Genomic DNA, 15540 nt, shown 5'->3' with positions numbered 1-15540 from the left:
AACGTAAAAATTTGGTTGATTCTTGTTGGTCGGGTTGGTTGGTTGGTCACTAAGTGATTAAGCTGCGGGACGACAATGTCCCAGGGAGGATGTCATGCTAATAAAAAGAAGAAGAAGAAGAAGATATATCCAAATTGGATGTTCTAAGTTCTTCAAATCATTTTGTAGTGAACTTCTAGTCTGCCGTTATACGCATAACTTTCCCATATGCATAGAAACTACCAACAAATATGCGTATGACGGCAGTACTGCCCATGATCGCATAAATGTAACATTTGCATTTTGGTAGATTTTCTAAATCGTTTGTCAATCCTCCCCACAAACTCAATCATTTTCAATTTACCACAGATAAGCAAGATAGTAAAGCCTATTTTATTATTGTGCGATTAGATGCAGTAAATTGAGCTTTCTGAACGATTCACAGGCTTTTTACTAAGTGAACAAAAATGCGAGTGTTACAAATATGCGATCATGGGCAGAGTAGCGGTCTACCAAGTCAACTGAGTTCCCTTAACACGGTAGATCACTTTAACGTAGTGTGTTACGGTGTAAGATCTACCAAACAGAGCCCTAGCTTAATCCATTTTTCTAGTCAGGGCAATAAGTTGTGGTAATTAAGGATTCATCGTATTTAATCCCCGCTACCAACAGCAGACTTAGAAATAAAATATGATTAATGTTACCATGCACATATGTAGTTGAAAGACTCGGATTCCTCTTGTTTGAGGCTAAACTGTATGCAGCGGAAAGAACTTTTCAAGCAATTAGTTAAAAAACCGGTCCCAGGCTGAACTAACTGCTGTAAAAATCGAGTTAGATGTTTATTTATATACGTACTAACTCTTCATGAACTGGTGAACAACGGTAGTGAGAGGAACACACGGAAGTTCTTATTACTGAACAAATTTTCTAGCGTGAATTGGTCTTGTAGACAGAGCCAAATCCAGGGTATTCAGCTTTTTGCTATGGTGATATTGTAGAAGCAAGACAAAGATATGGTTAGGGCTCCGATGCATGACTAAATAACAGTGTTACTGTTATGTTTTATCAAGAAAGTATTGATTTCCAATTGACAAGGGGCGCGCCTTCAATAGAATTGCTCTTTGTGAAGTGTATAAATAGTGGGACCTTGTCATTATGCTCTTGAGAAAACAAAACTAGAACTGTATCGAAACCGATGCCGCATTGCTTATCAGTAGTAATGAAGTAATTTGACATGCACTTAAACACTAAGGATACGGGTAACGGGGTGGACCATTTAACACCAAGTCAACAGGACCTGGTACAAAATCATTAGAAACCTATGATGAACTTAGAACATCTGTATAAATATCACACCATCAACTTGTTACTGACAAACGCACCTCGCAACATGCATTAAGCATAACACGGACACAATATGACAAGAGTTGTGTAACTCTAAAATGCCGAAACTAAATGACATGATAGCGACTCTCCGTGAATGCATGTGTACGTCACGGAGATCTAACCAAAAGAGGTAAAGTCATGGCTTGCTGCTCGCTTACAAATCAAATTCAACATAAATTCAATCCAAATCCAATCCAAATCCAATCCAAATCCAATCCAAATCCAATCCAATCCAAATCTAATCCAAATCCAATCCAAACCAATCCAAATCCAATCCAAACCAATCCAAACCAATCCAAACCAATCCAAATCAATCCAAATCCAATCCAAACCAATCAAACCAATCCAAACCAACCAAATCCAATCCAAATCCAATCAAATCCAATCCAAACCAATCCAAACCAATCCAAATCCAATCCAAACCAATCCAAACCAATCAAACCAATCCAAACCAATCCAAATCAATCCAAACCAATCCAAACCAATCCAAACCAATCAAACCAATCCAAACCAATCCAAACCAATCCAAACCAATCCAAACCAATCCAAACCAATCCAAACCAATCCAAATCCAATCCAAACCAACCAAACCAACCAAACCAACCAAACCAATCCAAACCAATCCAAACCAATCCAAACCAATCCAAACCAATCCAAACCAATCCAAACCAACCAGTCAAACCAATCCAACCAATCCAAACCAACCAAACCAACCAAACCAATCCAAACCAATCCAAACCAATCCAAACCAATCCAAACCAATCCAAACCAATCCAAACCAACCAAATCCAATCCAAACCAATCAGTCAAATCCAATCCAAACCAACCAATCCAAATCAATCCAACCAGTCCAAATCAGTCAAATCCAATCAAACCAATCCAAACCAATCCAAATCCAATCCAAATCCAGTCAAATCAAAGTCAATCATCAGTCGATCCAAATCAATCCAAATCAATCAAACCAATCCAAATCAATCCAAACCAATCCAAACCAATCCAATCCAATCCAAATCAATCAAACCAATCCAAACCAGTCAACCAATCCAAACCAATCAAACCAATCCAAATCCAATCCAAATCAATCCAAATCCAATCCAAATCAATCCCAATCCAAATCAATCCAAACCAATCAAATCCAATCCAAATCAATCCAAATCAATCCAAATTCAATCAACCCAAATCAATCAAATCCAATCAAATCCGATCCAAATCAATCCAAACCATCCAAATCCAATCCAAATCCAATACAAATCAATCCCAAATCCAATCAAATCAATCAAATCCAAATCCAATCAAATCCAATCCAAACCAATCCAAATCAATCCAAATCAATCCAAATCCAACCAAATCAATCCAAATCAATCCAAATCCAATCCAAATCAATCCAAATCAATCCAAATCAATCCAAACCAATCAAACCAATCCAAATCCAATCCAAATCAATCCAAATCCAATCCAAATCCAATCCAAACCAATCCAAACCAATCCAAATCAATCCAAATCAATCCAAATCAATCCAATCAATCAAATCAATCAAAATCCAATCCAAATCCAATCCAAATCCAATCCAAATCCAATCCAAATCCAATCCAAATCCAATCCAAATCCAATCCAAATCCAATCCAAATCCAATCCAAATCCAATCCAAATTCTTCTCAGTTCCCCCACAGATAACAGATATTGAGGCTGGCATCCGATACGTGTGTAAACATCCCTAACCGTTAATTCAAATGTATTTTAAATTGGGACCGCGTTTGGCAATCGATTGGAGATGGCGCAAGGATCATTGTTATTGAAAACGCAGCCCGAATGCGGCTGTCAAATGCATTGGCTGCGTTCGACGGTTGTAAATCAGCTGCGTCCGTATGTACTGCCGCAATCAATTGAGTAGATGGCAGTAGTGGGCCAACGTATATCAATTCAAAAGTTTACACAGGATTTTCAATCAAATTTGTTCTAGCTTAAATATCTGCTATCTGTGGTTCCCCTTTCTAGTCACAGCAGCAAAAGGAAAGTAAGAATTTTGCGAGGAATTTTCACTTGTGCGACAATTCCCAATAGGCAAAAAAACCTCCATCTTCATAAAATGTTGGTCCTGACTGTAGTGAATACGATAGACCATCTGATTATTTAATATATGTTTAGACCATTTATGAGAATTTCTCTGAGTGTTAGAAAGTCCACTGTTTCAAAGTTTTCAATTTTGAAAAGTTTAGACAGAAAGCGCATACGTTGATGCACTGATTGACGAATGCGACAAACGTCATTCAATCGTGAGAGGTGCGACTTGGTAATGAAGTAATGTGACCAGATATATTTTGTGCCAGCGCGGGACAAAATTTGTTAAATCCTTGTTTTTATTCAAAACTAGTCGACCCGGCAGACGTTGTTCTGCATAGTAGACGAAAAAGCTCATCTGTGGAATTTCCACACGAATCTTAATTTTAGTATATCACGATTTGCACAACCTTACTCGTAATTTTCACCTAAGGAAATATATAAACCCGTCGGAAACGGTAACAAACATATCTGCTGAAAAAATTAAGGAAATCCATCCAGCCGTTTTCGAGTTATGCGGATACGAACACAGACCATTTCATTTTTATTATATAGATAGAAGATAGATGTGCTTAAGGTGGTTATACAACAAAGCCACAAATCGGCCATCTTGGAAATCACGTGCTTTTTCTAGTGATTTTTTAAGAGCACGAATTGAGAGAATCACAACGCCCATGGGGATGAAACATCCGTAGATAGTTTGCTTACTTATGCTTAACAATCGACTTTAATTTCAGCATTGTACGAAAATTATTACGCTAGATTTGAACTTTTGATAATAGGAGTAGAAAACCTTGTGGTGAATTTGAAATTCACCACATGGCTTGATTGTATAATCACCTTAAGTCAAAATTTTAAAATTTGATAAACCCCACTGGGACTCGCTTGGCCCTGGATCAATCACACAATCTCACCTCTTTTGTGAATGAATATGTTCAACTTTTTACAACGGTGCGAGTTCCTGATGGTTAAACTTATTTGTATTGGTTGCATGATTCTTTTAGCTAACATTCAAAGTGATCGTATTATTCGTTTTATGCAATTAGGCAGAGCGCTCAAATTTGCTTAAAATGCTTACATCTTACTCAGGTTTTTTATTATTCCCCGCAAACTGACAGACGATTTATCATAAATTTTTCCATAAGCTTGAAACAAAAAAAGATACGAGTTACTTAAAATTCGTCGAACTTGCTCAGATTTCAAGTTTTTACGTCTGGTCACCTTATAATGAAGGTATGAAGGGAAGTAGAATGAAGGTATGAAAGAGAGAAAATGTAAATGCAAGGATCTGAGCCGGACAGACGGCAGCTAGAGAAAGCAGAAATGTGCATGAGAGGGTCAGTCTATTGACGATGTTTCAATCGATCGGATGTATTTTGTTCATTCGTGTTCGCGATTTGTATGACTCTTAGGCTGAGTGGAGTGCGTATACGACATGGCGAAGTCGGTAGGATGGTAAAAACGGCTGTGAAAATGGAATGAATACGATTCGGATTTACGCCTCTAATGCGACATCACGCGTTCGGAAGCGTTTTGTAACTGGTACATGAATATGGTGCTTGCCACATCCATTAATGTGCCAGTTACTTGGTAAGTATGGCCAAATTTGAGGATTTGAATAAAAAGTAGTGAATTTCGGAGCGACCAGGTCTCCGAAATTAAAGAAAAAAAAAATACTGAAGCGAGCAGGTCTTCGAGTATTTAATAAATGATAATCCCGGAGCGAGCAGGTCTCCTGAGGATAGTAAAAACATACCGGAGCGAGCAGGTCTTCGAGGCATTTTTTTGTTGATACCGGAGCGAGCAGGCCTCCGAGGCATTTAAGTTTATTTTGGAGCGAACAGGTCTCCGAAATTAAAGAAAAAAAATACTGAAGTGAGCAGGTCTTCGAGTATTTAGTAAAAGATAATCCCGGAGCGAGCAGGTCTCCCGAGGATAGTAAATAAAATACCGGAGCGAGCAGGTCTCCGAGGCATTTTTTTTTCTTCCAGAGCGAGCAGGCCTCTGAGGCATTTTTGTTGTTTATTCCGGAGCGGAATAGGACTCCGAGGCATTTTGACGTAGGACTTCTTCTGTGGGTCCGGTAGAAGAGTATGCTTTGCGAATGAGAAAATAGAAAAGCGTCACGAAAATATGAAGATACGAAAAAAAACATTATATAGACTTATATAGACTAAAATACGAAGAAAAACATTATATAGACTATTTGTGAACTTATTTGGCCGATTTGATCAGTCGAGATTTTCATTGAAAAGTCTGGTTCAGGGAGATTTAGTGATCCGATTTGGATTTGAAGATCCCGTTTGAAAATTCGATCTAGAGTAGTGAAATTTGGTTGAAAGATAGATTTTGGATGAAAAATTAAATAAAATTTTCGTTGCACTAGGATTGAATTTGGTAATTCCATTTGGAAATTTTCAGATTTCAACGAAATCCATTTTATATGGATGTTGGATTTGAAGTGAAAGATTGGATTTAAAGATTGTAATTGCATATATATGTATATATATTTAGGATTCAGATTTGAAGTTTTGGCGGTAAATTAGATCTGGAGATTGATATAGGATTATTAATGAAACGAGTGAGAAATAAAATGAATCCCATTTTTCGTAAATGTATGAATACCATGAATCATATTTATAGATTCGTTTTAGATTTGAATCAAGATGGAATTTCTGCAATCTTTGGGTTTGGAGATTTTATTTGAAAATATTTTCGGCCAAGATTCAATTGAGAATTCAGAGCTAGCATGTGAATTGAAATTTGAAATTTGTTTGAAAATAAGATTTGTTGACTGGATTTGAAAATGAATTTGAAATTTGGGTGATTTTCTTACAAAAAAATAAAAGATCAGATTAGATAAGAGATTCGGAATGAAATGGAAACAGTTTTGTCCAAGGATTTGAAGTTATATAGATCTAGAACCATAGAATGATTTGTTATAAAATGGAATTTGCATTTAGATTAGATTTGAGTTGCACGTGACTACATTTGGATTGACTTTTAAATAAACATTGGATTGAGTTTGAAAAAGATTTCATTAGGAGTGGTTAAGAGCTAGATTATGATTCGATATGGGTTTGAATTTTATTTGGATTGGATTTGGATTCGATTAGGATTTCAATTGGATTTGGATTGAACTTGGATTGGATTTTGGATTGGATTTGGATTGAATTTGGATTGGATTTGGATTAGATTTGGATTGGATTTGGATTGGATTTTAATTGGATTTGGATTGAATTTGGATTGGATTTTAACTGAATTTGGATTGGATTTTGATTGGGTTTGGATTGAATTTGGATTGGATTTGGATTCGATTAGGATTTCAATTGGATTTGGATTGAATTTGGATTGGATTGGATTGGATTGGATTTGGATTGGATTTGGATTGGATTGGATTTGGATTGGATTTGGATTGAACTTGGATTGGATTTTGGATTGGATTTGGATTGGATTTGGATTGGATTTGGATTGGATTTGGATTGGATTTGGATTGGATTTGGATTGGATTTGGATTGGATTGGATTTGGATTGGATTTGGATTGGATTTGGATTGGATTTGGATTGGATTTGGATTGGATTTGGATTGGATTTGGATTGGATTTGGATTGGATTGTGATTGGATTGGGATTGGATTGGATTGGATTGGATTTGGATTGGATTTGGATTGGATTTGGATTGAACTTGGATTGGATTTGGATTGAATTTGGATTGGATTTGGATTGGATTTGGATTGGATTTGGATTAGATTTGGATTGCATTTGGATTGGATTTGGATTGGATTTGGATTGGTTTGGATTGGATTTGGATTGGATTTGGATTGGATTTGGATTGGATTTGAATTGGATTGGATTTGGATTGCATTTGGATTGGTTTTGGATTGGATTGGATTTGAATTGGATTTGGTATGGATTGGATTAGGATTGGGTTTGAATTGGATTTGAAATTGATTTGTTTGAACATGTATTGGTTTCGAATTGCATTTGGATTGGATATCTATTAAATATAAATTGGATTGGATATGAATTCGATTAAATTTGAATTGGATTTAGATTTGATTTAGATAGGATTTCAATTTAGGTAGAATGGATTCCAAAGTAATGTGGATTTGGATTTAGATTTATTCCGAAGAAGACTGAATAATTTTATGTAGTTTGGATTGGTATTGGGTGTTTATATTTTTTTACGGCAAAAATTTGGATTTGAAATGTGAAATAATTTTTTGAGCAAATGACCAGTGCTATTAATAACTATATTAGAAGAGTAGAGAAGGGAAAGGATGTAGTGAATACGATAGACCATCTGATTATTTAATATATGTTTAGATCATTTATGAGAATTCCTCTGAGTGTTAGAAAGTCCACTGTTTCAAAGCTTTCAATTTTGAAAAGTTTAGACAGAAAGCGCATACGTTGATGCACTGATTGACGAATGCGACAAACGTCATTCAATCGTGAGAGGTGCGACTTGGTAATGAAGGAATGAAGGGAAGTAGAATGAAGGTATGAAAGAGAGAAAATGTAAATGTAAGGATCTGAGCCGGACAGACGGCAGCTAGAGAAAGCAGAAATGTGCATGAGAGGGTCAGTCTATTGACGATGTTTCAATCGATCGGATGTATTTTGTTCATTCGTGTTCGCGATTTGTATGACTCTTCGGCTGAGTCGAGTGCGTATACGACACTGACAAAGGACAGATTAAGAACTGCTCCCACCGACTACGAGATTTCTGCTGATCTGTCTTTTGTCTGATGTCTTTTTTCCTTGGTGTGCATCATAGCAACATAAATTTCAATATTCTACTATAATAAACGTTGTACGTGATTAGGGACGTTCCGATACTTTCGATAAATCGGAATGTCGATATTTTTGTTTCGATATCCGATATTTTTGTATCAATATTTTGCTTTCAATATATCGGTCATATCGATATTTTTGCTTTCGATATCGATATATTGAATCAGAACAAAGTAACAAAAAACAAAAATAACAATTGCAATGTATTTTCTGAAAGAAAATACTTCAAAATGATGATGGCTACGACAATTTTTCTCGGTAGTGTGAGGTGTGCGCTGCCATCATAAATAGTTTTGGCAACTTGACACTTTGCATGGACCGCCGTTGTGCAACATCTGATCCTTGAATCCTTACGTGAATTCAATTAAATTTTTGAGGTGTTCCTATGACAAATTAGTTAAATTACCTTTAGAAATTAGGAACAGATCTGTAAAAATGAGAATTTCAAAGAATTTGAAAACGGGAAAAAAAATCCGTCATTAAAAAGAATGCCCCGTAGGAATTAAAGAGAATTTCTTTAAAATATTTCTACAGAATTTCTGATGAAATTTTTGATTTTTTTCTGATTGAAATTTTGCGTAAATTTTGAAGAATGTCCATAAAAATCGTAGAGTATTTCCTGCCGAAATGAAAGATTAAAAGAATTTTCTTTTTTGGTTAGGAATATTCCACTGGATTTTTCCATGAATATTCTAAATTTTCCTTGAAAATTAAAATAAAAAAAAACTTCCGTGGAAATTCTGAAGAAAGAATTTTCTGTTGTTAAGAATCAGAATAACCCGAGGAGAAATACAGGAAGTTTGTCAGTGGAATTTCAGCAAATTTGTCAATACTTCAGTTGATTTTTCCGAGCGAACGGAAAATAGCGAGTATCATGCCGATGCTGCTGCTATCGGTTAAAAAACTAGCACACTCTTGAAGCAGATTTGATTAAGTAATAGAAAAAAAGTAATTTTCAATCTCTATTGTAAAGGGGTAATACGGTAATACGATAGTAATTGAATAACTAAAAAAAATAAATTCCAAATATTCTCATTTCTGAAATATCATATGATTTTCCGATATATCGATAATTTCATTCCAATATATCGGTGATATCGATACTTTGATTCGATTATCGTATCGAATCAAATATCGATATTTTCAAGTATCGGATCGTCCCTAGCACGTACAGGATTGGTTGGTTTACCAATTTTTAGCAGTGTTTGGCGAAATTAAATTTTCCAATAATTTGACACCTTTAATTCACTGTTTTTAAATGTTAGGCAAAATCTTAAAGAGTTTTCGCTTGAGTGAAACCAAAATCTCCAAAATCGTTTGGAAGACGGCTGAGTTATTAGCCTACACTTTCTGACCATTTTTCGAGACGGTCTCAAATTCGAAGCTGCAGAATGACACCCCTATCTACCCGAAAGACGTAATCCTATGTTAAAATACTTGGAAAAAGGAACGGAGGTTTGCCCTTGCTTCTGTCAGAAAATAACAATCCCAGATGCGTACTACTCGCGATGTCATTGATTGCGACATCAAGAAATGGGTTTATCATACGAGCTCACTTTGGTTTTCAACTGGATCTACAATGATATGGGCACTTTACATTCACTGTGTGGACATGTGACAGAAATGACGAACGATTCCTCTACCTAAAAACAACAATGTTTTATTATTAGAACGATCGATGAACAATGAGTATCCTACAAATGTGAAACGTGTTTTCGAACCCACGTGTCCTGCGTAACCTAACCTATCAATGTTTCAGAGTAGCACTTGTTTACTGCTCGGCTTCCTTGGCGCCCGATGGAATCGGTGGCGGTGGTACATCCGGGATGTTCTTGTTCTTGTTGGCATTGTTCTTGATACTATCGGAAACGTTTTGCACGGTTGTGCTTTCCTCGGATTTTGCGGCATCGGTGCCTTCCGCTTCGGTTTGCGTTTCTGGTGCAGCTTCTTTGCTCTCTGGGGCGGCGCTTTGTAAATCTTCCTTCGCTGGTTCGGGGAGATCTTGCTCGCGTCCACTTCGATTGGCTTGCTGAGGATCCACCAAATTGTTAAGGAGTCCATTGGAGGGCACATTTTGCGCAAAGTATGGGTTTGGTTGAGCCAACTGTGGGAAGAATCCGAACGGCGGCAGCACCGACTGGTATTGGTTCGGATTGTAATTGCCGAAGGAATCGTATAGCACTGGGAAATTATAAGGATATCCTGGAAGGTTGTAAGGTTGTTGATGCTGGCCAGTTGCTCCATTGTATGCAGACAGAGGAATGAGACTTGGTGGAAGACCAAACTCATTCAATTGGAGAGGACTATTCTGATTAGCCGGACGTTCTTCGTAATTTGGTCGTGGTCCTTCCGGAGCTTTCGGTGCAATGCTGTTATTGGGCTCGGAAATTACTTCCGGTATTGGAGCCTCTCGAAGCGGCAGATTGGTGTCCGGCAGAGGACGTGCACCTGGTAAGGTTTCAATAGGGGCTTCCTGAAGTTGTGGTTCCTAAAAAGATAGATTGAGCAAATATATTGGATGTATAAGATTCATTGTTCAATATTGATTGGAATATTTATGTTAATCCACACAATTAATAATTCAATACTATATTTTCAAAACGACTTATCTGCTTTTGTAAACAAAGATTCAAACGTTTATTTGTTAAAGCTATAAGTTTACCCAAAAGCAGATAAGTCGTTTTGAAAATTTGGTATTGAATTGTTGTATTCGGTACGCGAACTTTTCGTATAGTTTTCATGTATATTTTAGGTTGTTTAAATTTTATTACTATTTACTGGCAACTCGAAATTTAAAAGCAGTTACCTTATATAAATCCACTGAATCAATCGCGATGCAAAAATGCGGCTTGCAAATAACGTTTATCAAGCTCATCGTGTCATTCTTTGCCGATCGCTTGAAGCAGCCGGTTGTGAAGGACCGTGTCTCATCGCAGGCAATAGCTTTATTTTCTCAGTGAGTTTTTTATATCCCGCGGTATCCCACTGTGGATAAAGTGATTGCCGTAGGCGATTCGCGATCGTAAAGAAGGTGTACGTACGGCAAGGGTCGCGCGTGCATTTTATAAAGTGATTGAATTATCACACACATTATCGGTCCCATCCAGTGGAAGACCGATCATTGGTAACAAATAGCCCAAAAGGAACGGCTAAGTATAACACATTGTATCCACCGTTTCTATTGTATCAGTTTGCCACAGCAGTGGTCGGGCTGTTGTCCGTTTTTATTTTTGCCTGCCGTCTGTTACCGTCGTCTGGTACAGCGTGCGACAAATTTTTTTTTTTTTGTTGCTAAAGTTGAAACTTCATAACGGAAATATTTGTTTGTTTTTTTTCTTTTCCTTTTTTTTAGTTTAACTAGTTTTAAGTCCATTTTCTATATTACTTAATTTGTTTTTTTTTACTTTGATTTATTTTGCGTTCGATGGATGAAGAAAACGGAGGCGAAACGCCTCCTAAAGACAATGTCGTTCGCACGCGATTCTACCAGGCTTCTTCGCCTGGGCCTTGGGTTGTTTACTTTCGGCAGAAAGTGAAAAGTATTGATTTTTTAGGAATCAAACGTGACTTGACGCGTCGTTTTCCGAAAACTGATTTTCATCAGATCAATCGGAACAAACTACGTGTAACCGCACCTACATACCAGGATGCAAATGCTATCGCAAAAGACAAGAACTATAATGTGGAATATTTGGTTTATGTGCCCTCGCGGGAGGTCGAGATTGAAGGCGTGGTTAACGCAGCGAGCCTGACTTGCAAGGATGTACTTGCAGGAAAAGGCCATTTAAAGAATGCCCTGCAATCTACCGTAGACATTCTGGACTGCAAGGAATTGTATTCAGCAGCCATGGTAGATGGTAAAAAAGTATATTCGAAGTCTGGTTCGCTACGGGTAACGTTTACCGGTTCGATACTCCCAAAATATGTAGATATCGAAAATATGTTGTTTCCGGTGCGTCTTTTTGTACCCAGAGTTTTCAGTTGGGGCAAACTGCCGAGTTTTGCGACAACAAGCCCCGTTGTGGCAAATGTTTTGAAAAGCATAGGAAGGAGTCCTGCCAACAACAAGTTACAAAGTGCGCTTATTGTGGCATGCCCCCTCCCCATGGTTTGCAAGAATGTCCGGTGTACAAAAAGCGCACCCAAAAAGTTAAGCGTTCTTTAGTGCAGCGCTCTAAGCAGTCGTATGCAGAAAGTCGCAAGACACATCCGCAACTGCCAACGCAACGGCTGCTATTTCAGCTGCCGTTCAAGTAAGTGATTTTTATGATGTCATTTCCATAGACGAATCGGACTCTGACGTAGCCGATATGGATGATTCTGCGGAGGTACACGTACCCGAAAAGAGGAAGAAACTGTCTTCCCGGGATTGCGCCGTAAGAAAACAAAAATCATCCCTAGAAACTTGCCTAAATCTGATGGTAATGGGGATTATTTAAAATTCGAAGCAGCCTGTCTATACTGCTCCTTTTGACCCATGTTGCAGTAAGACATTCCCGCCATTGCCTAAAACTGATGTTACAAAGAAACATCAGTCAAGGAATATCTCTGAGCAGAAAACTGCTACTCGCACTTCCAAGAAAAGAATCTCGTCCAAGCGAGGATTGAAATCTTTTAAGGACCTTGTGGATCGTATTTTGAACTTATTCAATATTCCGAATTCATTGAGGCCAATCATTGACCTCTTTATTCCAACAGTTGAAAGTTATCTGAAGCAATTGACTGTTTCATGGCCCCTTCTTGCAGGACTTGTATCTTTCGATGGATAATACGGCCATACAAGATACAATCACTGTGCTGCAGTGGAACTGTCATAGTCTGAAACATAAATTGGACGTGTTTAAGTTTTTAATTCGCAACTCCGATTGCGATATATTTGCACTCTGTGAAACATGGCTTTCTTCTGAAGATGAAATCAACTTCCACGATTTTAACATTATTCGCCAAGATCGGAATGATCATTATGGTGGCGTTCTTTTAGGAATCAAAAAATGTCACACATTCTACAGAATTCCATTCCGACTGTTAATGGTTTAGAAATCGTCGCTTGCCAAGTAAATGTAAAGAATAAAGACCTTTGCATAGCTTCAGTGTATATTCCCCAAATGCCTCACTTAATCGTCGGCATCTTTGGAGCGCAGTCTCTCTTTTATCATCCCCAGTTTTAATACTGGGGGATATGAATGCACATGGTATTGCATGGGGCGAAACTAGAGACGATAACAGAGCGCCTATTTTCTATGATTTGTGCGACGATTTCAACTTGAATATTTTGAACACAGGCGAAGTAACTCGAATAGGACCTCAAGGTCAGGAAAGTCGAATAGATCTGTCTTTATGCTCTAATTCACTATCATTAGATTGCACGTGGAAGGTAATCCAAGATCCCCATGGTAGTGACCACATGCCGATAGTCACCACAATCAAAAGTGGCTATCAACGATCAGTGCCAGTAAATGTTCCTTTCGACCTCACGAAAAACATTGACTGGCAAAAATTTGCATCGGCGGTAAAAATTGGTATTGACTCAACTGATATTCTTCCTCCACTGGATGAGTATCAGTATCATGTTTAAGTCCCTTGCTTTACAATTTCTATGTTAAAGATATTGACAATTGTTTGGAAGGACAATGCACGCTTAGACAACTTGCAGATGATGCCGTGATCTCCCTAAGAGGTTCATGTGCAAATGCAAAGACCATTGCAAAATTCTCTAAATAATCTGACTGTTTGGGCCAGACATTTAGGGATCGAGTTCTCTCCGCAAAAAACTCAATTGGTAGTGTTTACTAAGAAGCGGTACCCAGCTCAACTGAAACTAAAGCTGTTGAAAGATGATATAAACCAATCTTTATCTTCTAAATACCTTGGGGTCTGGTTTGATTCCAAGTGTACCTGGAAAACCCATATTGATTATTTGTTAGAGAAATGCCGAAAAAGGATCCATTTTCTCCGTTCTATCTCCGGAACTTGGTGGGGCGCTCACCCGGAAGACCTCATCAAACTATATAAAACGACTATTCTCTCTGTTTTAGAGTACGGCTCTTTCTGCTTCCTCTCAGCAGCTGAGTGCCACCTAATCAAATTGGAACGAATTCAATATCGTTGTTTGCGTATTGCTCTTGGCTGTATGCATTCAATGCATAACATGAGCCTGGAGGTGCTTGCTGGAGTCACTCCTTTAAAGCACCGTTACTGGGAGCTCTCACTTAGAATACTGATCAAATGTGGAACAAGTAACACACTTGTATTAGAAAACTTCGATAATATGCTTGAACTAATTTATCGTTCAAGATACCTGCGAGTCTATCTCAACTACATATCGTCAGATCTCTGTCTTCCATGTTATAATCCACCTCGAGTTCACTTCGTCAACGACAGTTCCTCAATTGAATACGATCTGTCCATGAAACACGCTATTCAAGGAATACCAGATCATCTTCGAAAAATATCTATCCCTTCCATTTTTTCTGAAAAATATGAATATGTCAATTTCAATAACAGATATTTCACTGATGGTTCTTGCATTAACGGATCCACTGGCTTCGGTGTTTTCAACGTAAATTCAACCACCTTCCGAAAACTTCAAGAACCGTGTTCGGTTTATGTTGCTGAGCTGGCAGCAATTAATTTCGCTTTGGGGATAATTTCCGATCAGCCCGTAGACCATTATTTCATCTTCTCGGATAGTCTTAGTTCTATCGAGGCACTCCGGTCGATGAAACCTGTTAAGCACGCATCTTACTTTCTTACAACTGTGCAGATGCAGATGCGTGATTTGGTCGAAAGAGCATTCAAGATTACCTTTGTATGGGTCCCATCCCATTGCCTAATCTATGGCAATGAGAAGGCGGGCTCGCTAGCAAAGGTGGGCGCACAGGAAGGTGAAGTTTTTGATAGCCAAATCTCGAACAACGAGTTTTTCCCATTAGTCCGTCAGAGTACTCTTCAAAATTGGCAAATGATTTGGTCACACAATGAACTTGGACGGTGGCTGTTTTCCATAGTTCCTAAAGTTTCTGCGCGAGCGTGGTGGCGAGAGGTGAGGACTTAAGCCGAGGCTTCATTCGCACGATGTCGAGACTTATGTCCAATCACTATTCACTAAACGCACACCTCTATAGAATAAACCTGGTCGATAGCAACCTATGTAGGTGTGGAGCCGGTTACGATGACATCGATCACGTAGTTTGGTATTGCTCGGAAAACGACGCCTCCAGAGAGCAACTATTGGATACCCTTGTGGCCCGAGGTAAACAACCCTACAGGGAAGTAAGAGGTGTTTTGGGGGATCGCGATGTGGTTTATATGCAGGCCA

General features: G+C 38.2%; 1 protein-coding gene across 1 annotated transcript in view; it reads right to left on the bottom strand.

Annotated features, from left to right (window-relative positions):
- Positions 1-9862: 9862 nt before the first annotated feature.
- LOC134205582 (uncharacterized) overlaps positions 9863-15540 on the bottom strand; it is a 53114-nt gene continuing 47436 nt past the window's right edge. Inside the window, exon 3 of the mRNA XM_062680948.1 lies at positions 9863-10710. Within this exon, the coding sequence (XP_062536932.1) occupies positions 9994-10710 (717 nt within the window). The 3' untranslated portion in view covers positions 9863-9993. The remainder of the gene's footprint in view (positions 10711-15540) is intronic.

Source organism: Armigeres subalbatus, chromosome 1 (genome assembly GCF_024139115.2).
Source record: "Armigeres subalbatus isolate Guangzhou_Male chromosome 1, GZ_Asu_2, whole genome shotgun sequence".
NCBI classification, from domain to species: domain Eukaryota; kingdom Metazoa; phylum Arthropoda; class Insecta; order Diptera; family Culicidae; genus Armigeres; species Armigeres subalbatus.
The sequence above is the reverse complement of the archived record's forward strand: the minus strand, read 5'-3'. Positions and strand labels throughout refer to the sequence as shown.